Source organism: Tupaia chinensis, unplaced genomic scaffold (assembly GCF_000334495.1).
Source record: "Tupaia chinensis unplaced genomic scaffold, TupChi_1.0 Scaffold000060_1, whole genome shotgun sequence".
Taxonomy (NCBI): domain Eukaryota; kingdom Metazoa; phylum Chordata; class Mammalia; order Scandentia; family Tupaiidae; genus Tupaia; species Tupaia belangeri.
The window spans coordinates 1,548,719-1,576,458 of record NW_006159518.1 but is presented as its reverse complement, the minus strand read 5'-3'; the positions used below and the strand labels follow the sequence as shown (position 1 = coordinate 1,576,458).

Sequence of the window (27,740 nt, the reverse complement as noted above, 5' to 3'; positions counted from 1 at the left end):
ATTCCTGTAGGCTGTGCACTGATCACTTAGAAGAGAGAAACAAAGAGAAAGAGTAAATGACGAGCCTCCAGAGTTTTATCGTTTCTAATTATAAATTGTGTTGGTAAAAGATCAACTTGATGTCCTCGGCATTATTCCTGCTAACATGAAACAATTTTGAGGAAAATCAGTACATTTTCTTTTATGAAGTCCCAAATCCAAAGAATCGTGGGAACAGAAAGCTTACCCAGAATCTATGCTCAGTAAGTCAACACTTAGGCCTAGCTCTGCTGGGAGAAACATCAGGACTCATCTACAGAGTACGGAAGAACACCGATTGGTTTATTTACGTTAGCCATGCTACTCCTGTGCTGAGACATTCTTGGTGTTCTCAGTGATTGATTTTCTTTTTGTTGAAGGAGTTAACGTATTCTACATGTTCCCGCGAGCCTAATTTTCCCAAGAGGAAATGGTGAATAAGTATCTTTACTAGTAGTGATTGAGGCTTAGAGACTGCTGATTGGGGGTGGGAAGGTAGGTAACAACCAACAAGCACACACACACACACACACACACACACACACACACACACCCTGTCCCACTGTGCTGGAGGAGGTGAAGACTGGAACAAAGAAACACAGTCCTTGACATTCAGGTTCTAGGCAGTAAATTCTGACAACGTACATTACAAACTCAGATGTCTCATTGTTCCCACATCGTCCGCCTTCATCACATATGTGAAATGGTCAGTACACACCTATAGATTTACTTTTAGAAATGTTCACGAGTTTAAACAGAAAAATAGCCCTGATGTTCTTGCGTGTCGTCTTCAAAGCTTGCTCCATGATAAATCGGATTGGCAGCTGCCTCCCTTGATCTGAGTTGTAGCTTTGCACAGTTTCAGTTACCCGGGATCAAGTAATGTTTTGAGAGAGAGCCCATATTCACATCACTTTTCTTACAGTCTATGGTTATAATAATTTTATTATTAGTTATTTTTGTTAATCTCTTACTGTGCTTAACTAACAAACTAAACTTTATCACAAGTCCACATGTATAGAAAAAAATAGTGTCTTTGGGCTCAATATCACGTACACTTCTAGGCACTCGCTGGGGGTCTTAGACTATATGCTCTGCGGATAAGGGGAAACTGCTTTATTTCTGCCTCTTCAGAATGTTTCTCAGGTCTGATATCCAAAATAAACATGGCCTGCAGATTTTTTAAATCAATTCTGGTTTTGAAAATAAAAATTACATTCATAGTAGAAAAAAGTGAACGTGTACTCATTTACTTTCCCCTCTTTTTTCCCCAAGGCAAAATACAAAGGCACCAGTAAGGCCAACCTTTCCAACTCTCTTTATAAGCGGATGCCAGCCACAATTGACAGCGTTTTTGCAAGAGAGGTTACTCAGCTTCAGAGTGAGGTATGGTTTTCCTAAATTATTACATAATTATGTAGTTCAAAAATATAACCTCCTGTAAGTTATTTTGCATTTTAATGAAAGTTGTTTAATCTCGGGTGTTAAATTCTGAATGAGAGTTTAAAGCCACTGGTTTTCATGTTATCAGTGATTACTGGTGAAATCTCAGAAAATGCAAGGGTATGTAAGCTTATGTCAGTCACTTGATGCTGTATTTCTGAATCTTATTCACCACTATTTATAGAGCAACTTTTAATCTCATCTAGACAGCTCATTTTCATGGGATTCCTGTATCAGATATTAAACTATTCTGATTCAACATAGCATTCCTAAGTGGGAAAGTTTTCAATATCTTATCAACAGTCATGTAAAGAGTTGATTGTAGAATTTCAGATCCCCAGGTCTGTGCTCTGTCAGTGAAACAAGTGGTTCCTGAATTTCCTCTTCTGTGGGTTGTGTAATATCTCAGGCTACCCAAAGTGGCCTCTGTCAGGTGGAAGTACCTGTTTTAGTGATTGCCAAGCTGCAGACAACTGAAACAACTTGTCATTGCGTACACTCATTTTGAAAGCAGAAGCGTCTAGGTATAATTTCCCCCTGACAGTGTATCAACACATAAGGCATTCTGAATGTACCTAATCTATTGCATTTCTTAAAACGATTTCAAAATAGAGTATCTCACCTCTTTCTGTCTCATTATTTCGTTTTCTTCATAGCACAATCTGATTTTTCGCTGGCACTTTACTAGTGAGTTACTTGGCTTCTAAGCTATAGGAGAGCAGGAGCGTCATCTATATAACTACCTATCTTTTTTTTTTAACTTGCTACATGGTACGTGCACTCATCAGACACACACACACACACACACACACACACACACACACACACACAGAAAAAGAGAGCGAGAGAGAGGGAAAGCTAGAAAACACCATGGCGTAATCCTTTCTTTTCCATTCACCTCTCTGGCTCTTGGGCATGCATGCTCTTGTACCCAGTGCATTTTCCAAGGCTCTGGGTCTGGGCCTCAGACTGCACAGTCAGCCATGTGGAAGTCAGTCATCTTAACCACCACACCACCAGCTGGCTCAGTCTGTCTGATTTCATGATCAATTCCTGTATTTGGAATGTTCAGTGAATACGTGTAAAATGAGTTTTTGTTGAACTTGTTGATTTTCTTCCTTGGAGTATGCTTCCTTTTATGTAGTTTCTCTCCTTGTCACATTGTAGGAATAACAGTAATAATTATACACGTACAGAAGGGCTGTGTGTCAGGTGCCCTTCGCTACATTTTACATCTGTTTCTGTCGCTTAATCCTCACAACGATTTCCATTTTAGAGATGTGGAATCCGAAGCACCGAGAGTTTAAGAAACGTGTCCCGGGTCACACAGACAGTAAATGGCAGAGCCAGCACAGAGATGTGGGTAGTCGTGCTCCCAAGTGTGGGCGGGATCTTAACCATGCACTATCTCTACCACCCTTTCCTACCATTTCCATTCCTCTTTTTCTTGTTAAACAAGCTTTCTTCTTCCCTCACAACCTTTATTACCTAGAGAATGCCTCGATAATTTTAAATAATCTGAAAATAGAGTGCTCTTGAGAAATACTGAGCAGTTACCCTATGCAGAACATCCTGGAGTACTTCGTTTATCAGAAATGTAAACACCCACTGTGGAGCGACCTGGTGGTAAGCTGATCTCAGCGATGCAACCTGAGGCTAAAAATATATGATGTCAAGTTCTGCAGGGCTGCCCATGGCTAATATGGCCTTTATTTTACTGCCAACATCTGGTCACCTAGCAGCTCCTTGCTGATGATATGGGCTACTTTAAAAAGCAAATAATTACAACGCTTGATATGTGATAAGCAACAATTATGCAATAAAGAAAGAAAAGAGAAAAAGCTCTATCCTTTCAGATTTACTTGGGAAGACAATATTTTCAGATGTATATAATACATCCTCATTTCTTAGGAAGTGCACACTTGTCGCCTTTACCTCTTTGAAGCATAAAGAAGTCGATCGTGTGCAAACACGCTCAATGTAGAACTTAACGGAACATAATCCACACTGTCAGTTTTGGAATTGTGTGTGTGTGTGTTAGACGAGGTATCACTTACACGGTTAGCACTTGTTACCTACCCTAGGCAGACACACTGGGAAAAATATGTGTGTGCACTCTCAGCAGTGCTTTTCAGTGTAATTAGTCACTGATCTTGTTAGTGAGGAAAAAACATGAATCTTGAAGTAATGTTTGTTTACATGAACATACATTCGATTTATTACTCTTAAAATTCCGATTCTCAGACCGGCCCACGGCCAGGGTTAAGGTGGCTGAATCCTGCATTGCTGACTGTGTGGTTCGAGTCCTGGACCTGGTAGCTTGAGAAATTGTGCTGGGCACATGTGCATGGGTGTCCAAAGTCCCCAAAGAAGGGCAAAATGAGGAGAATGGATTACAATGTGGCTGTTCTCCCGTAGGGGTGGAAGGTGCTTTCCTGCTTTCCTTCTCTTTCTCTCTGTCTCTGTCCAGGGAGTGCATACATCCTCTGACAAATTTTAAAAAAGATTGTGATTCTTAGAGCTTACTTGGTAATAAGAGAGGCGAGGATATAGAAGAATTATTATATTTGACAGTGTCTCTGAAAATGAAACCACTTAACTTTTTACTGTGTCCAAATAGTATCAGATAGTGGTAACTAAAATTAGAGTATGTGACAAAGTCTGAAGTTTGATGTTGTTCTAATGAAAAGTCTCCTAAACTTTTGATGGACTGTTAAAACAAACTCTTACCTTAAAGTCAAGTTGCAGTTATTCTCAGATTAAATTTAAACTAGAGTGATAGGTGTAGTTAAACTACATTTATACTTTATTATCAGAAATGGTTGAGGGACCAGCAGTTAGCATAATGGCTATGTTGCTGGACTCCCATGTAGTCAACTACAGTTCGAGTCCCGGGCCCGGTGGCTTAAAACTCACACTGGGCGTGTGTGCATGCGTGACCAAGACCCCTAGAGGAGAATGGAGGAGAAGGGATTGCAGTGTGGCCATCCCCCCTGGGGGTGATTTCTCGCTGTCTATCTCTGTCTCTCTCTCTTGTTTTTCTGGTGAGTGCACGTACCCTATAGCAAAAAAAACCTCTCAAAAAAAAAAAAGAAAGAAAGAAATGGTTGATTGGAAGAAATGCTTTAAAGGAGAGCGATGTGGTGTAAACTACGGTTCTACTGCTTGGAGGATGAGATCACATGACAGGGAGATCCAGGTTTAGTTCCCAGCTGCATCTAAACAAGCCAGGGGCAGTAATGCAGCCCAGCGTCCTAGCTATTGGAGGAGCTGGGACAGGAGGATCATGGCGTGGTGAGACCTGGTCAAATCTCTCTCTTTCTCACTCACTCATTTAATAAGTAAGGAAATAAAGAGTGAGACCTGGAGTTTTTCAGATACCATTTTATTAGCTCTTTACTATTAGACATTTTGTAAACAAAGACCACAGGATAAAGCTTTTGAAGATGGACAGGACTGAGCAATGAAGTGGTGGGATCCTTCTCATCACAGCTGTTACGGGCCAAAGCTAAGTCATCCTTTAGCACAGAGGTAGCACAGGCTACTCTGCGTTTCCACTGAGGAATGCTGAGAGTCTGTGTTGTCTTTATGGTGGCCTTGGGGTCCTGTTTCAGGTGTTCAGAGGTGTCTTTGCAATGGGATTCAAAACTCATTTACCAGTATAGTACTTGTCAAATGTGCTGTAAGTTAAAACTATATTACATATATGTCCAGGCCATAAGATCAAACCTGTAAGTGCATACATTCCTTATATAAATGTATTTACATGTGAGTGTGTAAGACCATTGCAAATACCCTCTAGTCTTTAGGTGTCCAGTACCAGAGTAATCTTAATTCTTAAAGGGTGAAGAAAATAATATTATTCTAGGGAAATGCCACACATTAATGACACATCCCAAGAAATCAAATTTATCAGAAAATTTATTAGTTTGATGTAATTTTCCATTAGCTATTTTAAGGAAGGAAATTAATATGATAAAATTCAGCTGCCTTCAGTTTGATGTAATCTTAATTCTAAAGTGGTTCTTAGTAGCAGCTATAAATGAAATGACTATTTTAATGCTGCAAGTAGAAAATTACATAGCCTTTTTAAGAAGGAGTGCTTTTCAAAATTGTGCTCCATGACTCACCATTTCTCTGATAACCCACAGAATCGTCAGCTGTGTGGGTTACATTTAGGAAGTCGCAGGAGTGATCATTGGTCTAAAATACAAACCGTACCCAGGCATCCATCAAAAAGGAGATAGACATGTGCTACTCCTTTTTATTTCTCTAAGAAGAAATAAATCTCATGGAAGATTTTCCTTGGCGTTATAGATTGGCCAGCCATTAAGTCCCCCTTCCTCCCCTCAGAGTTATAATATACAGTATAATGGAACTGAGATAAGAGATTTCCTCAACCTGAATGATGGAGGTTCTTAAGGAGTTTTCTATTTAACATAATTTAATTGGTGAGAATGTAAAGCTATGCTCATGAGAATTAGACATTTTGGGGACTAAATGGATGGACAGTCATCATCTATGCTATTTATCACTGCACCCACCCTAGCCCTGAGTTTAGCATTATCTATGTGAATCTTCTTACCAATACCTGACCACTTAATTAACCTTAATGTAGGTATTCTATTTATTCTATTTTGCTACCTGTAGCCTGGTCGTATATTCAATTGTATGATCAGGATGAGCTTCAAATTCTAAATATGCCTTAATTGGAGCCCTACGGGCCATTGCTCAGATGATTTCATAAGTAACTCTGGCCATTATTTTATTATCCGTCTTCCTAATAAGTGGATCAAAGTCTCACAAGATGAATTATACCTGGAATCGTGTGAGGTGCTACATTAGAGTCCTGGAATCAAACCAAGTACACGGGATTGGATGTAGGAACATCATATAGGCTGTAGGATGCGGTAAGACTGCATTGGCTGACAGAAATCTCAGCGTAGCCATCACAGAGGAAATGGTGTGACCTACGGATGCCTTGATAGCATTTAGCATGAGGGCAGTGATAACCTGGACTAAACTGAACAATGCCAGTCAATACTGGCCAGACCGCTTAAGGATGGACAAATTAGGATTAGGTCTGAAGACTGCATGTTGGGTGTTCAGGAATTCAGACCTTTCATCCAGTCAGAGAGTTGAGGAAGAGAAGTCACTGACAGCTTCTTCCCACACTCGAAGTTCTGTGTTGTCAACCAGGATCTTTCCATACGGCCACATGGGTGTCTGTGGGAGATAGACTGGGGCTTGATTATAGATAGAACTTTCATTCAGAGCTCTCAAAATTTGGAGACAGTGATGTCTCAGATTTTCTCTTTCTGTAGGAGCTTTTAAGAAAAACTAGGTGGGAAATCAGAGAGGTGATTTGAACAGTCATATTTGTACAGTATACATTTTGTATTTTTACACAGGATGATGAGATTCGGTGATTTTTTTGTAAAAATTTGTTTTATATTATCACTTTATTCCTTCAGATAATTGTATTATATGTGTTAAATGGGTGACTAATTTTGTTTATAGAATCCTATGTGGAATTTAAATTCATAAGCATATTTAATAAACTCATTTATTCATCCATTCACTAAGTATTTATTGCATTTCTCCTCCGTGTCATTCACTATAATGGGCACAAGATATTAAAAGATATATAAGATACACACAGAGCTCTCAAGGAGTTCACATGGATAAAAAATTTAAGTTTAGCTATATCCTTTTATTAAAAAAAACACAACTATATCCTTTTACATTGAAAACTAGATCTTGTTTTGTTCTTGGCAAAGGTCATTTAGTTTTTCTAAGTTGCCTTTTTCCTCTTGTGCCAAGTAATTCCAACTCCATTTAACATCCTTTTATTATTAAACTTACTATATTTAAAAATGTATCTTACTTTTTCTTTCATTTCTTATTGTTCTATTAGCATTCATTCAGTTATTCATTCATTTGTTCATTATTTGTTTATTAGCTATTCACTATTAAACATTTTATAAACAAAGAACACACAAAAATAGCTGTTGAAGGGAACCAGCAGTTAGCGTAATGGCTATGTTGCTGGACTCCCACGTAGTCAACTGCGGTTCACGTCCTAGACCCGGTGGCTTAAAACTCATGCCAGGCGTGTGTGCGTGCGTGCCCAAGATCCCGAGAGGAGAAGGGAGGAGAAGGGATTGTGGCGTGACCACCCCCCCGGGGGGTGATTTCTTGCTTTCTGTCTCTCTGTCTCTCTCTGTCTGGCGAGCGCATGCACCCTATAGTGAAAACTTCCCCCCCCCAAAAAAAAGCTGTTGAAAATGGAATGGGCTGTGCTGCGGAATGGTGAGACCCTTGTCATCATCATTCACCCAGTAATGCATTCATTCGCTTATTTGTTTACTGAGCAAATACTCACTACTGCTAATTTTGTGCCAGGCACTATTCTGTTTCTGAGGATTCAGTGAACTGGACAGTTATGTGCTAGTACAGGAAGACAGACCGTAACTAATCATGCAGGAATTCCTTAATGAAAAATGGGGAAGTAAATAAATAGGATAATAGTATCAGCTGGATAAAGAGATGACTTGGTTGCTGTCTTCTGGATCTTTTAAAATTTCTAACTTTAGTGTTGAGTTTGGTTATACCTGTTTCTAAGGTATCCTTCTCAAGCCTTTGTTTTTCCCACTATGGAGCATATTTTACGTGATGGTAATGATGGTATTGATACGACGTTCATTTGAGCTCTGGAGGACAAGGCTAGACATGCCTGAGAATGTCACCTGCATGTTATATTTTCTTGTTAAGGTTTGGGCATGTAATTAAGTTTATATTCTATTACAGTTATGTAAACAAACAAGCCTATTCATTTAAAAGTTAACAATTTACTTTTAAATATCCTACCATTGTTCCCCCTCCCCCCCCAGTCAGTTATTTTATACAGATTTAAAACTTGAACATTTGGAACCCTGAGAGCTCTTAGGTGTGGGTCAAGGACATTTTGAAGTGAATCACAAAGAGTTTGAGTCAGGAGTCTTAATGAAGCACTAAGAATAAAACATGGGTATTGTCTTGTTACAGAGTTTAGGCAAATGTAACTATTGGTGGTAGTCAAATACCTAAAATTGTACCCAAGCAATAATCTTTAATAGGTAAGAATTTCCTGCCTCTCTAAATGGAACTGACGATTATTTGTGTTTCTCAGGTTGCCTACAAGCAGAAACATGATGCTGCCAAAGGATTCTCAGACTATGCCCATATGATGGAGCCACCGGAGGTCAAGCATGCCATGGAGGTCAATAAATACCAGAGTAATGTAAGGAAACTCTTTCTTCATGACTTTCTAGAAAATTGATGGTGACCCACATCAGGACTCATGATAGTTTTGTTGCAATTCAAATATTACAACACTCCTGTTCCAGATGGACTTTTCTGTTTCTCATCGGTCAGAGGTACATCTGAATTGCTCTGTTGACAGGAACTAAGCCTTGTTGAATGCTCTAAATTATCAGGCATTGGAAATTTTACCTTGTGCCAGATGAATATGGATCTATTGGACTTATTGGGCTATTAGTATTTCTAGAACTTCTTTGACTGGATGCTGAAGCTTGGGGATCTAGTCTAGAATCACAGAAGAACTAGAAGAAAGACATCAGAAATCAGTGGCCCATGCAAGGGCCAGATTGTCAAACACTAGCCAGATTTCCCTCTACTGTTTCATTTAGAGTGCTTGCGGGGAGCAGTTGTCAAACGTAAAACCCATGGGTAATATGAAAGCAGCAGATGCTTCATGGCTGACTTAGGCGCAGAAGCCAAGGGGGAGGAAGTGAGCCTGTAGAAAACGAGTTCCTTTAGTTGTAAGTTACCAGCTACATCAAAGCTTTCATGTATTTGCTCAATTTCCACCCCTACCCTGGTGGCTAAGAAGAATTTCTTTCTAAAATGGTAGGGGAGTTTATTTGTCTTTTCATCATGGATTTTCCCATCTCTACATGGAATGTATAAACTATTTGCCAGGTTCTTAACGAGTTAGAATCAGATGGAGTGTCTGTCCTAGCTGGGTCAACAAACCCTCTTTGTGGGAAAGTGCCTAATGCCTCTTTGCCATCTCGCCCAGAGACTGCCCCAGCACCTGGTTCTCTGACTACACGGTGCTTTGTAGACTGTCCCCTGAGCCCAGCTGTGCAGTGTCTCTGCAGGAAGGCAACAGTTATTTGATATCAAATGGCAATAGGTCAATGTCTAAGTAAAAACCCATTGAGGTTTTACATTTTAACCCAAATGCATGGGCCAATAGCAAAGCCTTTGCTAAGACGGTTTTAAGATGGATAGGAGATGAAGAAGCTAAGTGCCTGTAATTATTAGCAGGGCTATTTTAAGGGGATGTTTTATAAGCACTGTTTGCTTACAGAATGGCTATAATAATCATAATCACTACCTCTCACTGAGCACAGCCATGCACCCGGGACTGTGCCAAGACTTTGATCATTTCCAATTCTCACAAAAATCCTGCAGTACTGGCCATTTTGTAGAGGAGGAAAATGAGACTTTGGAACCAAACTCCCAAGTCTGCTATTTCTGCTATCTCCTGCCTGCCTCCCTCTTCAAGGTCACTGGAGATTAGTCAAGCATTTAAATAAAGTTTGAAGAATAGGGAGAAAAATAGGTTATTATTAGAATTCAGATGCATTGTAGGAAAGCATAACAGACACTCTGAGTTGCCACCGTTTTGATGCTGAAGAGACTGAATTCAAGCAAAAGGCCACAGGTTAGAGGTGGGCTGGTGGTCTGGGTAGGGGCTGGTGTTACATGGGTCCCCAGGAGGCCCTTTTTAACTCAATAATTCAATGAAATTCAAATACGGAAGTTCCTTATCATAGAACGGGGCTTATTATTTTAACTTTGCCTTTTCTTGTAAAAGGTCTTTGATTGAGGGATTGAGGGAATAGAGTATAAAGCCCTTTTCTCCTCCATTCAATACTGTGTACTTATGGGAGAAGGATATGTTTACTTATACTCCTCTGCCGACTGGCTCAACCTTTACATGCAAAGTTTGTACATATAATAGGATTTAGAAAGTGTTTAAGACTATTTACTCAGACTTAAAGTGAGAATGATATTTGTATTCTACCTGTGAAGTAGTTGATATCCCTCTAGAGTCAAGCCACTTAGAATAATATATTCATTGTCCCTACAATATGAAATTTAAACATAGGTCTTAAAAGCCACAGAAACGCTAGTATATTGCTTGGTTCAGCGAATAGAACTAGAGAATCTCTGGAAAAGACAAAAACCCTGTCTCCCACAAAACTTTAACCCAGTGAAACTCATTGCAGAGAATTTACCAGTAGAATTGCTATTTCATGACATGGAATGCCACTTTTGCACGATGCTATAGATGACTTAATCTAATTTAAAATAACAAATATGTCATCAGGGGACCAGCAGTTATCGTAGTGGCTATGTCGCTGGACTCCCATGTAGTCGCCCGCAGTTTGAGTCCCGGACCCGGTGGCTTAAACTCACGCTGGGCCCGTGTGCATGCATGCCCGAGATCCTGAGAGGAGAATGGAGGAGAAGGGATTGTGGCGTGGCCATCCCCCCTGGGGAGGGATTTCTCGCTTTCTATCTCTCTGTCTCTCTGTCTGGCGAGCGCACACGCCTCTCCAAAAAAGAAAAAAGTCATCACACATGACTCTGATTTATTTAAACAGTTAAAACAGTGAAAGTCATTTGCTTACCATCTTTTGTGTTTTCTCCAAAATCATGTTAACTTTCTAATATCTGAGAGAACCAAGAGATTGGGCAATTGGAGTTCCGATCTTTTCATTTCTGCCTCCGTTTGCTTAAGCCTTTTATTAGAATGACCGTCAGTGGGCCAGAGGAAATGGTTTTACTTGTGGAATCTTTCTCTCCTGTATACTTTCAGCAACGTGAATAAGCCAAAGAGTATGGGGAAGGGATTCTTTATGACCATCCCGCTGAATTCTCACCTCTGCATAACCGAGAGGGCCAAGGGCAGTAGTCTTTTGCAAAACTCCTCGCTGGACTCCCATGTAGTCGCCCGCAGTTTGAGTCCCGGACCCGGTGGCTTAAACTCACGCTGGGCCCGTGTGCATGCATGCCCGAGATCCTGAGAGGAGAATGGAGGAGAAGGGATTGTGGCGTGGCCATCCCCCCTGGGGAGGGATTTCTCGCTTTCTATCTCTCTGTCTCTCTGTCTGGCGAGCGCACACGCCTCTCCAAAAAAGAAAAAAGTCATCACACATGACTCTGATTTATTTAAACAGTTAAAACAGTGAAAGTCATTTGCTTACCATCTTTTGTGTTTTCTCCAAAATCATGTTAACTTTCTAATATCTGAGAGAACCAAGAGATTGGGCAATTGGAGTTCCGATCTTTTCATTTCTGCCTCCGTTTGCTTAAGCCTTTTATTAGAATGACCGTCAGTGGGCCAGAGGAAATGGTTTTACTTGTGGAATCTTTCTCTCCTGTATACTTTCAGCAACGTGAATAAGCCAAAGAGTATGGGGAAGGGATTCTTTATGACCATCCCGCTGAATTCTCACCTCTGCATAACCGAGAGGGCCAAGGGCAGTAGTCTTTTGCAAAACTCCAACTTAAAGCCCCTCAAACAAAAACCAAGTTATTTCTCAGCATATCCCCCACTATAGTACATACTTGAAAATGAATTTGGAGTCGGTCCAGGGATACAGTGTTGGCTTCACCATGTGTTGTCTGACTAGCCTTGGACAACTTACTTAATATCTCCAAATTCCATTTTTGCCCATCTGTCAAATCAGGACACAGTGTTAAATGAGATGATATATAAAGGGCTTTATAGAAGAATCAATTAATAAAATAGTAGGCCTTTTTGATTCTTCTTTAGATTTTAAAGGGTAGTTTGAGAGTTGAGGGTGATATCATAGTTGATTCAAAATAATTAGAAGAGGTTCGATTTTAGAAAGGGCCAAATCAATATAAAATATATATTAAGAAGCATTTAGGTCAGAGGGGCATATTTTAAATGTTCTTGAACCTCTCTTGTTGATACTTTAATAAAAAAATGATTAAAAACAGCCAATGTAAATCCTTTTGTATCTTAAGGGACAGACCTCTGCCAAATTTTTCTAATGTAATTAGAGAAACTGGAGATATTGTATCCCCTTCCTTTCCCCTAAAGATGGGTTTATAATGAAAACCCTAGTTACGTTATTAGTTCTCATCAATCTTAGCAGAGACATGGAGTCCAACAGTTCTGAGGTAAGTCAAACAAATTGTAAACTGCCATTTTAAGTTTTAAGGGTCATGTGGTCTATGCAGACATACTGGAGTGGCCAACTTTTCGAAAACACCATATTGGCAATCAGTGCAGTATGTACTAGGAAGAAGTGCTGTGTGAGAAACAAGAGATGGTGTTCTTTTCAGGAATGATACATGTACTCTCTTGAAATTAATGAAAACTGATTAGTAAACAAAATTTCTACTTGATCAGAAAGTAAAAGAGCTTCAAGACAAGTCAGCAAAATGACACTGGAAAATATCCATAGCACTACGCGACTTCCCAGTATAACTCACAGTGAAAGTACTTTAGGATTTGTTATGAAAAGTAGCTAGATTAGAGTTATGCTCATTTTTGAGACAGAATGGTCAGTAATGCCTATTTTGTCTTTTTCACAAGCGTTTCAGTGGTGATAAATCATAAATAAGAAAGTTTTGACCAACTATGAAATGATTTATAATGACAAGAACAATAATGATAAACAGTCCTAGATGTAACTCTATATTTTACTCCGTTTTTTAGAAGATTGAAAACTTCTCTGTCTTCTGGATAGTATCAGATTCTATGCTTACTTATATTTAAAAACTTTATATTTTCTTATTGGAAAATAATATTTACAGTTTAATAATTTAGTAGTTTTTTACATTTGGCTTGCCCAGACAGAAGAAAAGGGATGACTAAAAATAGAATTTCTGGGGACCATCAGGTGGCGGGGTGGTTAAGGCATTGGACTCCCACATAGTCAATTGTAGTTCAAGACCCAGACTTGGTGACTTGAAAATCAGGCCGGGTATGTGTGTGCATGTGCCTAAAATCCTGAGAAGAGAATGGAGAAGGGATTTCAGCATGGCCATCCCCTGGGGAGATTTTCCACTTTTCCTCTTCTGGTCTCTCTGGAGAGCATATGCACCCTATGGCAAAAATTTAAGAAAAAATAAAAAGATAGACTTTCTGGTCTACTTGCCTACTGGACAACACCTAGAGGGCTTTTCTAATGTGAACAGTGTATGATGATGACAAAGGTTTCTGGAGAAAACGGAGCCAGTGGTTTAAGGCTGTAGCTACGTTCAGGTCGCACGACTTGGCTTCTGTTCCACAGACTTGAGCGGTTCTGTATCCTGCCTAGTTTCCTCTCACTGAAACCCACCTTCACCTTCACCAGGGTAGCCAAGGCAATGGTTCTGGGCTGGTGGATTTGTTTTCTTTAAGTTCTTTTTCCTCATCTGCGCTTTATCCTTGCAGGTGTCTGTCTGTCTGTGGCTTCTTTTAAGGCTGCCATTTGTCAACTCTCAATCTTTTTTTTTTTTTTTTTTGCTAGAGGGTGTGTGCAGTTAATGGGGAGAGAAATTCCTTCTATTTCTCCTGTTGTATTTTGGGCATGCAGACACATGCACCCTGTGTGTTTTTCAGCCACCAGGTCCAGCACTCAAAATTGCTTGGTCGGACACGTGGGATCCAGCTGCCTTAACTATCACACCACCGACTGGCTCTCAGCTCTTAGTCTTCTCATCTCCGAGTGCATGACTTGGCCTTTAAGGACAGTTGATAGAGGTTTTAATTTTCTCTTTAATTAACTCATCTTCCAAAGAGTCTCAAGTCACCTTTGTATAAATATAAGAAGTTCACTGAAAAGTCACTGAATCCTTTGACTACATGGTGTACCAGGAAGATAGAGGCATCCATTTCACTTCCACTCTCAGAATCTCATATGAGTCCCTGTTATTGCCCAGGGACATGAAATAATGGGGATCCTGGTGCCTGGGAGGGGCGTAGATGGAGCACAGTGCATACAGACCAACCCGTCCCACAGGGGAGGGGCCAGGATTTAATCAGCGAGTGCACTTGAAGTATTGAGAAGCGTGCCTGACACACTGGGCCTTCTGCGTGAATGAGGATGTGGGAGACACGGCTCTTCTGAAACAGAAGATTACGAGAAGAGAACAAACTGGGATAAAAGATAACAAGATGATATGAAAACACAACTTGAGGACAAAAGTGAATGTGGTGAGAGAAAGAAATTCAAAGACAGATTTTTGATGGAATTCAGATCTTTATTGGAGGCAATAAAGAGCAGATTTAACATGCAGAAAAACGTGAGGAATGGAATTCTGTAGATTTAGTGACAGGGATGAATCTCAAGGACTCTCTGGATTTCAGCTAGACTGGGGACAAAGATTCATCTTCAGACCTCTCCAGATTTGAGGACAGGGATCCATCTATTCAAGAACTTTCTAGATTGAATGGCAGGGATCCATCTTAAGACCTCTCCAGATTCAGGGACAGGGATCCATCTCAGGTTAGTGCAAATGAAAAGGGAGAATTTACTGGTTTACATCATTGTTAACTGGCTCTAGGGGCTTCGCAGTGCCGTGAGGACTCTTCCTGTCTTCTGTCTCTTATCTCTGCCTGCTTCTATATGATGTTGCTTTCACCCAGGCACTTGTTTGTATGGACTCAGGATGGCAGCTGGTGTTTCCAACCTAAACCATTTCTATAGCAGCTGATTCCAGAGAACAGGAGAACAGTTCTTTTTCCCTCCATCTTCGTTCCTTCAAATGACCTGGATCTGCTTAGCTAATGTGTCTGCCCTTTTATTAATGTTCGTTTCCAAGTGGACATAGTTTCTGATCATACAGCCTCAGTCACATGGCCACTCTAGTCCACAGGAGGTAGGCTGCATGTGACAGTCCCTCCAAATCATACAGAGTGAACAGGGATCAGTTGCCAAATTAAAAAAATAATAATAATAATAAAAAAGAATGCTAGGCAGAGAAAACAAAACCACAGAAAGTCCAAATAACACATGTCTACAACAAAGGGATAATCTAGGAAAGGGACTGAGGTAAGCGGAAAAGGCAAAGAAACAAATTCAGTGACAAAAAAGATGAGCATGAGATCAAGCATTTAAAGCAATAATTATAGATGTTCCTATGTCAGAAAGCAGAATTACTATTTGCAAATAAGATCATATGAGGGAACTTCAGAAATTTGTGGGAAAATGAAATTAAAGTACAGGTTTATTTTGGTGCAAAAAAAGTTTAAAACCTCTGCATAGTGGGACCAGCAGATGGCATAATGGGTATGTTGCTGGACTCCCACATGGCCGACTGCTGTTTGAGTCCCGGACCTGGTGGCTTTAAACTGATGCCAGGCGCATGTGCATGCATGCCTAAAATCCCAAGAGGAGAATGGAGGAGAAGAGATTGTGGCATGGCCATCACCCCTGGTGGGGGGGAGGGTGATTCCTTACTTTCTGTCTATCTGTCTCTGTCTCTCTGGCTAAGTACACATGCCCTATAGCAGAAATCTCTCAAAAAAAAAAATCCATGCATAGTGTTTTCATAATATTCACTTTCTATAAACTTTTTAAAGAGTCCTTACATATGATTATATACAGTAAAAAAGATAAAGCAGATCCTCTTGGATATAAGATGAATAAACAAAAATAATAATGATATGATAATTCTTACAGTGTCCTGAAGGACTATAGAAGAAGATGACACATCTTCATTCTATAAACTTTTTAGGGAAACCACACATACCCTAATATAGAAATCTCCTAAAAAAAAAAATCCATGCATAGTGTTTTCATAATATTCACTTTCTATAAACTTTTTAAAGAGTCCTTACATATGATTATATAGCAGAAATCTCTCAAAAAAAATCCATGCATAGTGTTTTCATAATATTCACTTTCTATAAACTTTTTAAAGAGTCCTTACATATGATTATATACAGTAAAAAAGATAAAGCAGATCCTCTTGGATATAAGATGAATAAACAAAAATAATAATGATATGATAATTCTTACAGTGTCCTGAAGGACTATAGAAGAAGATGACACATCTTCATTGAAAGATACAATGAACGATTTAAAGAAACGGAGGAATATACTGTCTTCCTTTAGGCAATAACTAAAATATTGTTGTGATATCATTTTTCTCTAAATCATTTGATAGGATTAGTACAAGGTTCAAATTCCTGTTGTTTCCTTTGTAGAATTGACTAAAATGATTCAGTTTTAACTACCGAGAATAAATTGCAAAAATTCAGAAAATATACTTATTAATTTTTAACTTCTTTATTTTAAGAGAGATTTTTTGCTATAGAGTGTGTGTGTGCAGTTGCCAGAGACACAGAGAGGGACAGAGAGAAAGTGAGAAATCCCCCCACAGGGGGGTGGCCATGCTGCTATCCCTTCCCCACCATTCTCCTCTTGGGATTTTGGGCATGCACGCACACATGTGCCTGGCGTGAGCTTCAAGCCACCAGGTCTGAGATGCAAACCGTGGTTGGCCACCTCTGAGTCCAGCGCCACAACCACTATGCCACCTACTAGCCCCAAGAAAATATTTGAAATACTGTATAAAAGTAATAAACATGGGGAGCCGGCAGGTGGCACCGTGGTTAAAGGCACTGGATTCCCACATTGCCAACTGCAGTTCAAGTCTTAAACCTGGTGACTTGCTTTCTCACTTTCCCTTTCTCTCTCTCTGGTCAAATTAAAAAAATAATAATAATAACAAATGGAATTCAATAAATAAATACATTTTTTAAAAGTAATAAACATGGTCTTATGAATTTGTTTTATTTTTGGAGAGGTTTTTTTTTTTTTGTTATAGGGCACTTATGCTTGCAAGAAAGACAGAGACAGACAGAGAGAGACAGAAGGTGAGAAATCACCCCCCTGGGGGTACGGCCACGCTGCAATCCCTTCTTCTCCATTCTCCTCTTGGGATTTTGGGCATGTAAGCACACGTGCCCAGTGTGTGCTCAAGCCACTGGGTCCAGGACTCGAACTGCAGCCCACTACATGGGAGTCCAGTGACATAGCCATTACACCAGCTGCTGGTCCTAGTCTTATGGATATTGTGGTCTTTTGAAAAAAATCCATGTAGTTATACATTAAAGAAAAGTGCAAATGAGGCAGTGACTATGAAGTCCTTAGTATGGTATATAATAGTCTAATATAAAGACCAGTTTTTTTAATTAAAAAAAAATTAAGGTGGGACCACAGATAGCATAATGGTTGTCACTGGACTCCCGTATAGTCAACCATGGTTTGAGTCTCGGACCCGACAACTTAAAACTCTGGACGTGTGTGTATACATGCCTAAGGCCCTGAGAGGAGAATGGAGAAGGGATTGCAACATGGCCATCCCCCCCGGGGGTGATCTCTCACTTTCTGTCTTTCTCTGTCTCTCTCTGTCTTTCTGGCAAGTGCACACACCCCATAGCAAAACTCTCTCTCTAAAAATATTTTTTTAAGGTATTTGCAGTAGGGCATGTGAGCTTGTTGGATAGAGACAGAGAAAGGGAAAGTGAGAAATTACTCCCTGGAGGGATGCCCACGCCACAATCCCTTCTCTTCCATTCTCCTCCTGGGATTTTGGGCACACATGCACATGCACACAGCATGAATTCAAGCCATCAAGTCTGGGATTTGAATCACTCAGCCACGCGGAGACCAGGTGCCCTAACCACTATGTTACCTGCTGCCCCCTGGAGACCATTATTAATATTATTTTCTTCTTTTCCTTTCCTCCTTTCTTCTTCCTCTTTTTTTCCTTCCTTTTTCTTCCTCCTGTTCTATTCTTTGCCATGCTTTCAGGACAGAGTAGAGAACAAAACATTCAAGAAAATGATATACAAGTCAATCTCTGATCCTCAAACTTGTACCCATCCTGGGTTGCAAATTTTCAGGAATTTCTTCTTTTCTCTTCCCTAATGCAAGAACATCGTTATGTAGAACACCATGTTGTCATGAGAAGATTGTTCGAAGCCTAGAGACTGATCCACTGTTACAGTGTGGCTAGCTTTCAGGAAACAGAAACTCACATACACACAGTGCCTTGACTTTCAAGTCTGTCTTCTGCCTTGGAACATTTCGATTCTTCCTGGATTCTGACAAACTGCAGAAAGGAGCGAATATGCCCTGCTGACAGCTGGATGGCAGGCGTGCTTCCTTAAACCCTAGCAGTGGCTTAGGTAGGTGTATGGCTGTCAGTCCCCACAGGAAACCGCGCTGCCATACCACAGGTGTTCAGATGTCCTTGCAGACAGTGAAGTCAGGTGCCTGTATTTTTAAATACCCTTCGACACAAGCTTTTTCCATGGCATATTCCCATGGAGTGCTATTCTAGAAGATCCGACTAGTGACCAGGCCTCTCCCGCATGGCTCCATATCCTCTAGTTTAAATTCGCAGCTCATGTCAATCTTAATATTTGTTTTGAGTCACATATGCCGGCCTCTAATTTGCAATTTACATGGATGAGGGGGCCCTATTCAAAGCCCTGCTCCTGCAGCCTTCCTGAGGCTCACCTCTCTTCACGCAGTCATTAGGCTGAACAGCATATAATTAGGGAACCCATGTAAAGCTGAGATCTCCAAAAGGTTGCAGTTCTTTGCAAAAAAGTAAGGGTTTTCATTTTTTACCCTTATTCTTTGCTAAACAAAAAGACATTCCCCCCCTGTGGTTTTCATATGAAGGCAGTAACTTAGAAACAGTTAGTCTTGGAGGCGGGTAATAATTTGGGTTTGTTTTCACCTGAGAGCTGGTTTTTGTTTACACAGCTTGCGTTTAACTCAGCGTAGGCCCAGGCAGATTTGCCATCATTTGTACATAAGCGCGCGCCTTTTCAAAGCCAATGAAACTGCCCTGGTTTAAAACCCCTAAAGATTTAAATTTTGCCCAAACTAAATAACTCGGTTTTCAGCTTATTTTCATGTTTCTTTTACAACTTCTATGCCCAAAACTTTCCTGATGTTACTTATTCAGATAAAGCCTATGAAAATATAAATACTGAAGGAAACAAATGTTCTTGCTGAAATTATATTAACTGTGCTTAAGCTGTATCCATTTGTCAAACGCATTCATGATTATAAATGTATATATTTATAAATATATGTATCTATTTATTAAATATAGTCTTGTGGTTAGGCAAATGTGAGGTCATAAGAGAGTAAATAGAATGGATGCGAATGCTTCATTGAAATAAAAAATGCATAGCGAGCCTTTTAAAATATGAATGCCTTATCATCTCTGATACCTCACATAATTTTTGAAAAAAGTAAGAAAGTATGAATGCTTTTTTAAGCCTGCAAGGTTGAAAGGATAATAACAAAGTCCATCAGTATTATCTAGAATATGGGTTCATTGCAGTCAACTGGAGAATTCCTTCAAATTCTTGGAGCCCATTTACTAAGATTCTATAACAGAGGGTTGTGTGTGGGTGGGCTTCAGAACTTAAGTTTTTAATAACTAATTTCTAGATGATTTTTTTTCCTTTTAAATGTTTAGCTGTAGTAATTTTTTAAAGAATTATTTATTTTTATTTATTCATTCTTTTTTTTTCTTTTTTTTTTTTTTTTTTTTTTTTTTTTTGACCAGAGAGAGACACACCCACCCAGGAGAGAGAGAGAGAGAGCGGTAAAGTGAGAAAGCAAGCTGCCAGGTCCGGGACTTGAACCATGGTCAGCCATGTGGGAGTGTCCGGTGCCTTAACCACCATGCCACCTGCTGGTCCCCTCTAGATGATATTACTGCAGAAAGTTTGCAAGTGACATTAGAACTATGGTTTCACACAAAATGTAGGTAATTGTGCATTTTGTAGGTGTCTGGTGGTACATCCTTGTGTTCTTTCTATGCTTTGAAAAAAATGAAGGTAGGTTTTTTAAATGATCATTACTGCACAGTTTGCATTATCAGTTTGATGGAATACATTCTAATAGACAAGTCAGCAGGCCTCTGGAGGTAGCACCAGCTAGAACCACATCTGGCAAACACTGCTTCAGCTCATGACAAGTCTTTTATTGTTGTTAGGTTTTTGCCATAGGGTATTGGCTAAAGAGAGACAGAGAGAAGGAAAGTGAGAAAGCATTCCCTAGGGGTGATGGCTGTGTTGTAATCCCTTCTCCTCCATTCTCTTCTTAGGAGCTTGGGCACACATGCCCAGTGTGATATTTAAGCCACCAGCTCTGGGACTCGAACTGTGGTTGGCTTCATGTGATTCCTCAACCACTATGCCACCTGCTGGCCCTTCCTTGAACTTTTTGAAGACTCTTGTATATAAAATCCTTTAAGATTGGCTTTGTTCTCCCTCTTACAGTTCTTGGGTAGGATACATTCAGCTCAAGTATATTAATGTTAGGGAGACATAGGAATGGTAAAAGAGATATTGTGCTTAAGAATCATTAAAAACATCTTATGGTTGTCTAAGCTCTTAGGGTAAGGATAAATAATATTCTGGATGTGAAAGCAGGTACCTCTGAAATGACTCATTTACTTTTCATTTTTAATCTCTTTGATCAGATTTCTTATAGAAAAGATGCACAGGATACCCATATGTATACTGCAGAGCTCGACAGACCAGATATCAGGATGGCAACTCAGATCTCCAAGATCATCAGCAACGTAATTTGTCTTTCTTAATCTTTTATTTTTAAAAGTGTTTTTCTTTATTCATGATAAGAATGTGTGTGTACATGAGAGAGAGAGAGGAAGGAGAGGGGAGAGCCCTTCATAAGGTCCGGTCATGCCAAGACTCCCTTCGTCTAGTTCTCTAGCCTTTGAGATCTCAGGCACTCCCATGTGTGTGCTATTTCAAGCTGACCAGGATGGGATTTGAACCATGGCTGCCATGTGGGATTCTGCTTCTCTTGAGCAGTGCATCATGGCTGCCCCATGGAGCAAGTCCTTTTTCTTCATCTTAAGCAGAAATGATTTCTTATTTTTGTGGGAGATAAAGCATGGCATTGGTAGTTTGATTCTTAATTTAATTAGTATAATTAATCAGTCTGAATTAATGACATCTCGATTTTTCAATCTATTTAATTATGTAAATTATTTGGGTATGTGTAGAAGCTGCTCAAACTTGACAGTGGCTAGTGTTACGTTCTTTTACAGAAATAAGTGCTATTCAGGTGTTAGACCAGTTTAGATGTCTCAGTCTGAAAGTCAAGGCTGCCAGTCATCTGGTCTCATATAATCTCTCAACTCACCCTTTTCCGAAGAACCTCACTTGGTCTTATTTTTATCCTGTTGCTGTTAGTTGTGAGGATGATTCTTCTTCACCAACATTTACCTTTGTGCTTTTCCTATGTGGCATGGCTGCTTCTTCTCTAAGATACCTTCCATAGTTAGTATCATATTACTTCAACATACCGAGACCCTGGTTAAGAATGATGATTTAACCTGAATCGAACATTGAAATAACATTGGTTAAACTCACCTTAGAAACAGCAATTACTGGCCCAGCTGTAGTGGTACTGCTGCAGGCTGGGACCACATGGGAGGCCCAGGTTCAATTCCCAGTCCAACCTAAAGGCTGGATATGATGGTGTGCATCTGTAATCCCAGAGACTCAGGAGGCTGAAGCAGGAGAAGTGTGAACTCGAGGCTGGCCTGGGCACCACTGTGAGACTCTGCTACAAAAAGAGCTGGGCATGTTTTTGTGTGTAGTCCCAGCTGGGATGCTGAAGGAGGAGGATTGCAACAGAGTAAGACTGGACCTTAAAAAAAAAAAAGAGGGGTGGGCAGGTGGTGCGGTGGTTAAGACCCACATGGCCAACCCATGGTTTGAGTCCCAGACCAAATTCCTGGTGGAAAATGGATTGTGGTGTGGCCATCCTCACTAGGGAATGATTTCTCACTTTCCCTTTCTCTGCCTTTCTGTCTGTCTCTGGTGAACACACGTGCCCTATGCAAAAACCTAAAAAAAAAAAAAAAAAAGAAGAAATTACTAAATTCAACTCCATGTTAATCAAACATGGTCAGTCTCATTCCCGACATTAAATAAAACCCTAAAAACGATCCATATGAAAAACTCAAGGTCTCAACTATTCAGAAATTTCCCCTGATACACACACACACACACACACACACACACACACACTCACACAATTTCTTTTTTCAGCACTTATGTATAAATACATAGATGATGACTGGACACTTAGATTCAAAATGAGCAATTATTTTATTAAAAAGAGTTTTATTTAAATAATCATACTATAAAATTAACTCCCACTTCAGCAGTCGGTGTTTGAGTATGTGATGTGTTGTAAGGAATAGTTTTTAATTGACTGGGGATATATTTTATTTTAGCTAAAGTCAATGTAATTGTTCTTGGAAAGTAGGAATATTTAACATTATCTTATTTATTCATTTTAGGCAGAATACAAGAAAGGGCAAGGAATAATGCATAAAGAGCCTGCTGTGATTGGAAGACCTGATTTTGAACATGCTGTGGAAGCTTCTAAACTTTCTAGTCAAGTAAGACTCCAGTGATGACTCCACAATGACTTTATTCAGAGATTTCATTTCTAGCAGCACAGGAAAATATTTCATTTTAGATAATATCTTTAATTATGGGAATAAACAGAGATAATGTTTCTGAAACCATTTCAGATAGGATTGCAATAATTATAAATTTCAGTAAAGGAAAAAAAAATTAAGTCTAATATTAAGCAGAGAACAAAGTTTTCTTTTCTCCAGGCTCAAATTCTAACCATTTTCAATGACTTTGGCCATGTTGTCAGATTTCCCAGGATTTCCTGAGGTCTGCTGTAGTCATACCAAATCATTCTACTTATACATACACACACACAATTTTAAAGTTAGCAATAAAAAATATACATTTTCTAGATTTTTAGGTAAATCACAAAATTAAAAGGGAATAATAAAAATGGAGAAAACTTTGAAAATGTATTGAGGAATATAAAATCTTAAAGAGTCTAGACTTGTGTTTTTGGCTGAAGTCTCAATAGGTAAACATTTTAGTCTTCAAGTATTATTGTATAAACATATAATTTAAACTAGAATCCAACAGAGTTATTTATTTATTTTTTTTAAAAGATGCATACAATAATCTTAAAGTCTGTGTGGAAAGGGAATGATTGAAATAGTTTTTCTTTTTTTTTTGTTTTAAAGAAAGATTTTTGCTATAGGGCAAATGTGCTTGACTGAGAGACTGATTTATCTCTAGAAAGTGAGAAATTACTGCTCAGGGGAAATGGCCATGTTGCAGTCCCTTCTCTCAGGATTTTGGGCATGCATGCACACATGACCAGCATGAGTTTTAAGCTACCAGGTCCTGGACTTGAACCGTGGTTGGCCATGTGGGAGTCCAGCACCTTAACCAGTATGCTGTCTGCTGGCCCTAAGGATAGTTTTGAAATTATGAAAGTGAAGTTCAGTGAAGGGAAGTTATGAATTACCATGAGAAAATAGAAAATCACTGAAATTAAATCAGTTTGGGATTGGTATAGCAAAAGATAAAATAATCAGTAGGATAGAGTAGAGTTGGTGGTGTGGTGTCAGAAGACAGATGTCTGACAGCAGGGACTCTGCGCAATGGGATATGAGGACAGATGTCTGGCAGCAGGGGCTCTGTGCAGTGGGGTATGGACCGCGAACATCAGCTGGAATGTCGGCATTTAGATGCTGCTCACTGACGAGTGATTCTGTTTGTATTGATTTTGACCATGGGCCCCCGCTTAGCAGAGTAGGAGTACCGAGCATACGAGGAGTCTTCAAGGAGTTCATGGAAAATGCAGTATTCTGAAAAAACCATGTGGGGGCCAGCAGGTGGCTTGGTGGTTAAGGCACTCAATTTCCACATGGCTGACCACAGTTTGAATCCCGGACCTGGCAGATTGAAAATCACACTAGGCATGGTACATACCCAAAATCCCAAAAGGAGAATGGAGGAGAAGGGATTGTGGTGTGGCCATTCCCTCTCAGGGGTGGTTTCTCACTTTCCCTCTCTCCGTTTCACTCAGGAGAGTGTATGCACCCTATAGCAAAAATCTAAGACAAACAAAAAACTATGCGTGAATTTCAGAATTTTTTCATGCCAAAATAAACTCATACTTCGGTTATATTTTCCCACAAGCTGTTAGAAATCTTCTTGTGTGTATGTGTTTATGTACACACACACACCACCCACACATGGGGCATTCAAAAAGTTCATGGAAAATGCATATTATGAAAAACATAATAGGCTTACATAGATTTCAAATTTTTTGCATCAAAATAAACTCATACTTTAGTTCTACAAACTTTTTGAAGTCCCCCTTATGTATGTGTATATATACTTTTTTTTTTTGAGGGCACATGTGCTTGCCAGAGAGAGAGAGAGAGAAGAGAAAACATCCCCCTTGGGGAATAGTCACGCTACAATCCCTTCTCCGTCTCTCCCTGCCTTCAGGATTTGGAGCATGCACACACACACACCTGGTGTGTTTTTCAAGCTTCTGGGTCTGAAACTTGAACCTTGAGGTTGGTTTTGTGGGAACTGGCTGCTGCAACCACCAGGGCATGGGGCCGCCTCTTCAGCTTTTTATTGTTGTAAAATATGTGTGACATAAAATTTGCCATCTTTGCCATTTGCTGGCAGGTGGCGTGGTGGCTAAAGGCGTTGGATTCCCACATGGCTGACTGGTTCAAGTGCCAGACCAGGAGGCTTGCTTTCTCACATTCCCTTTCCCTCTTTCTCTGTCTCTCTCTCTGGTCAAATTAAAAAAAATAATAATGATAGCAAATGGAATTAAATAAACACATATTTTAATGATTTATTTGTATTTACTTTTATTGCCAGAAGACACTTCTGCTTGCCAGAGAGAGCAACTTCCCAACAAGGTGTGGTTACGCCAGATCCCTTCTCCATTTCTCCGACCCATCAGGATTCTGGGCATGCACTCACATGTGGCAGGCATGTTTTTCAAACCTCCAGAGCTGGGACTAAGACTGCATTTGGCCCTGTGGGATCCAGCTTTCTGTGCACAGTGCTTAACCCCTGGCCGCCAAGCTGGCCCTCAACCGTTTTTCAGTGTGTGGCTCAGTGGTGTTGGATACATTTGCCATACTGTGTGACGCCCATCACTACCGTCCAGCCCCACAACGCTGTCCTGTCTGTAAAAGTGAAGCTCTATACCTCCTAAGTAATAGCTTCCCCAGCCCCTTCCTGGAATAATGTGCTCTATACAGGAAGTGGTGGGCCGGCTGGTGCTGCGGTGGCTAAGGTGGCTGGGTTCCATCTGATTGACTAAGCAGGTGGAGTCCTAACCTGGCAGCTTGATAAACAGTGGGGTACATATGCCAGTGTGCCCAAAATCCCCAAAGGAGGGGGGGACGGAGGAGAAGGGATCACACCCTGACCATGCCTCATGAGGGGCGTGCTTGCTTGCTTTCCCTTTCTCTCCGTCTCTCTGTGTAAAGCCTTTGGCAAGTTAGAAAAAGAAAAAGAAGAAATGGCAAAGAGAAAAAGTTACTTTGGAATGTAACAGTGGGGAACATTTTTTAGAGTTGAATTTAAAAAAGGAAACATCAGACCTAATTATTGCCCTTTTTTTTTTTTGAGAGGTTTTCGCTATAGGGCGCGTGCGCTTGCCAGACAGACAGAGACAGAGAGACAGAAAGCGAGAAATCACCCCCCAGGGGGGATGGCCAGGCTGCAATCCCTTCTCCGTTCTCCTCTCGGGATCCTGGGCACGCACGCACATGTGCCCGGCGTGAGTTTTAAGCTACCGGGTCCGGGACGCGAACCATGGTCGACTACGTAGGAGTCCAGCGTCATAGCCATTACGCTAACTGCTGGTCCCAGACCTAGTTATTGTCCTTTTAAATGCCTTCTCTCTAGTAGCCTAGGCTTTGGGAAGGACGTGAGGCATCACTGACATTTCCATCAAGGCAGGGTTGTGAAGGAAACCCTAGTGACACACAGGCTGGCCCCCGGGAGGCAGGCCCGGCTCAGCTGTGAGTGTGACGACCCACATGCAAAGACTGGCTGGCAGTGGGGGTGAAAAAGACAGAGGTAGAAATGAGAGCCCCCAGAATGGAACTGGGCCTCTTATAAAGTGTTTTGCAGTTTCATAGGCACTTTTTCTTTTTTTAAGGTTTTGATCGTTCTCTGGTGAGCACACATACCATATCCTATGGCAAAAAGTCTTTTAAAAACACCAAAATTTTGTTGTCGGGCTCATGTGCTGGCTAAAGAGACAGAGAGACAGAGAGACAGAGAGAGAGAGAGAGAATCATCCCCCAATTTTATGGCCATGCCATCACCTTGGATAGAGGAGAAGCGATCCCTTCTCCTCTATTCTTCTCTTGGAATTTTGGGCATGCATGCACATGTGCCTGGCATGTTTTTCAAGTCGTTGGACCTAGGACTTGAACCGTTCAATTGACCATGTGAGATCCATCCGCTGTAACCACCATGCCACTGGCTGACCCTGCTGTCTACATTTTGAGATGAATTTGTGTACAGAATGGAGCAGGGACAGGAATCCTGGCTCTTAGATGCTAGTCTTATGCTTACTCTGTCGCAATTAGAATTGAGAATGCTTAGAAAGAAATTTTGGTATTTGGGATTTTATTTTCACATTTCAAATATAATCTATCAAAATGCCACCATTTGGTACCCCCTTGGGTTTTTAGACAGATTTTATTATTATTATTTTATAAGCTCAAATCATTTAGCAACTGACTGATCATCATATACTTCAGCTTATCGTAATATACAAGTGGCATTTATGTGTCATCTTTAATTTGTGGTATTTTTAATGATCATACGGCATATAAACTCATGAGAAAATGGGAAAACTGGACAAATGAATGAATAGCAGTTCTGGAATGGACTCATTATATTCCATTTGTATTTTCGGGTATAGCAACTAGAAATGGGGGCAGAACGTGTAGTTATTTTCATTGACAGCTTTGAAGATCCTCTGTTCTCTTGCTCCTAAGCTAATGGCAAAGATGCATGCATGCACAGAAGGGAAATGATTTAGGAGCTGAGTAGCAGGGAACTAGACCAGGTTGCAGGGAGAAGCAGAAGATGGTACCAGAGGACTGAGGGAGAGACGGCAGTGATGAGGCAGGGGTCGTGGTGCCTGATGAAAAGACAGAAAAGAGCCTGTGGTCAGGAGGCTCCCATTTTACCTGCAGATTGAGTTCTGTGGGATTTTACCTGGAACGGGTCTTGGAAACACATTTCAGCCCTTTTTGTATTAACTTGGACAGCCTTAGTAGCT

General features: G+C 40.4%; 1 protein-coding gene across 11 annotated transcripts in view; it reads left to right on the top strand.

Moving 5' to 3' along the window:
- Nucleotides 1-27,740, top strand: part of NEBL (nebulette) — a 460,558-nt gene that overhangs the window by 334,130 nt on the left and 98,688 nt on the right. For 10 of the 11 annotated variants that reach the window (XM_027776732.1, XM_027776713.1, XM_006141613.3 and 7 more), the window contains exons 4-7: nt 1,294-1,404; nt 8,633-8,743; nt 21,022-21,123; nt 22,879-22,980. The exons of the other annotated variant lie outside the window; for it this stretch is intronic. In XM_027776732.1, the coding sequence (XP_027632533.1) occupies nt 1,294-1,404; nt 8,633-8,743; nt 21,022-21,123; nt 22,879-22,980 (426 nt within the window). The remainder of the gene's footprint in view (nt 1-1,293; nt 1,405-8,632; nt 8,744-21,021; nt 21,124-22,878; nt 22,981-27,740) is intronic. 11 annotated transcript variants of the gene reach the window in all.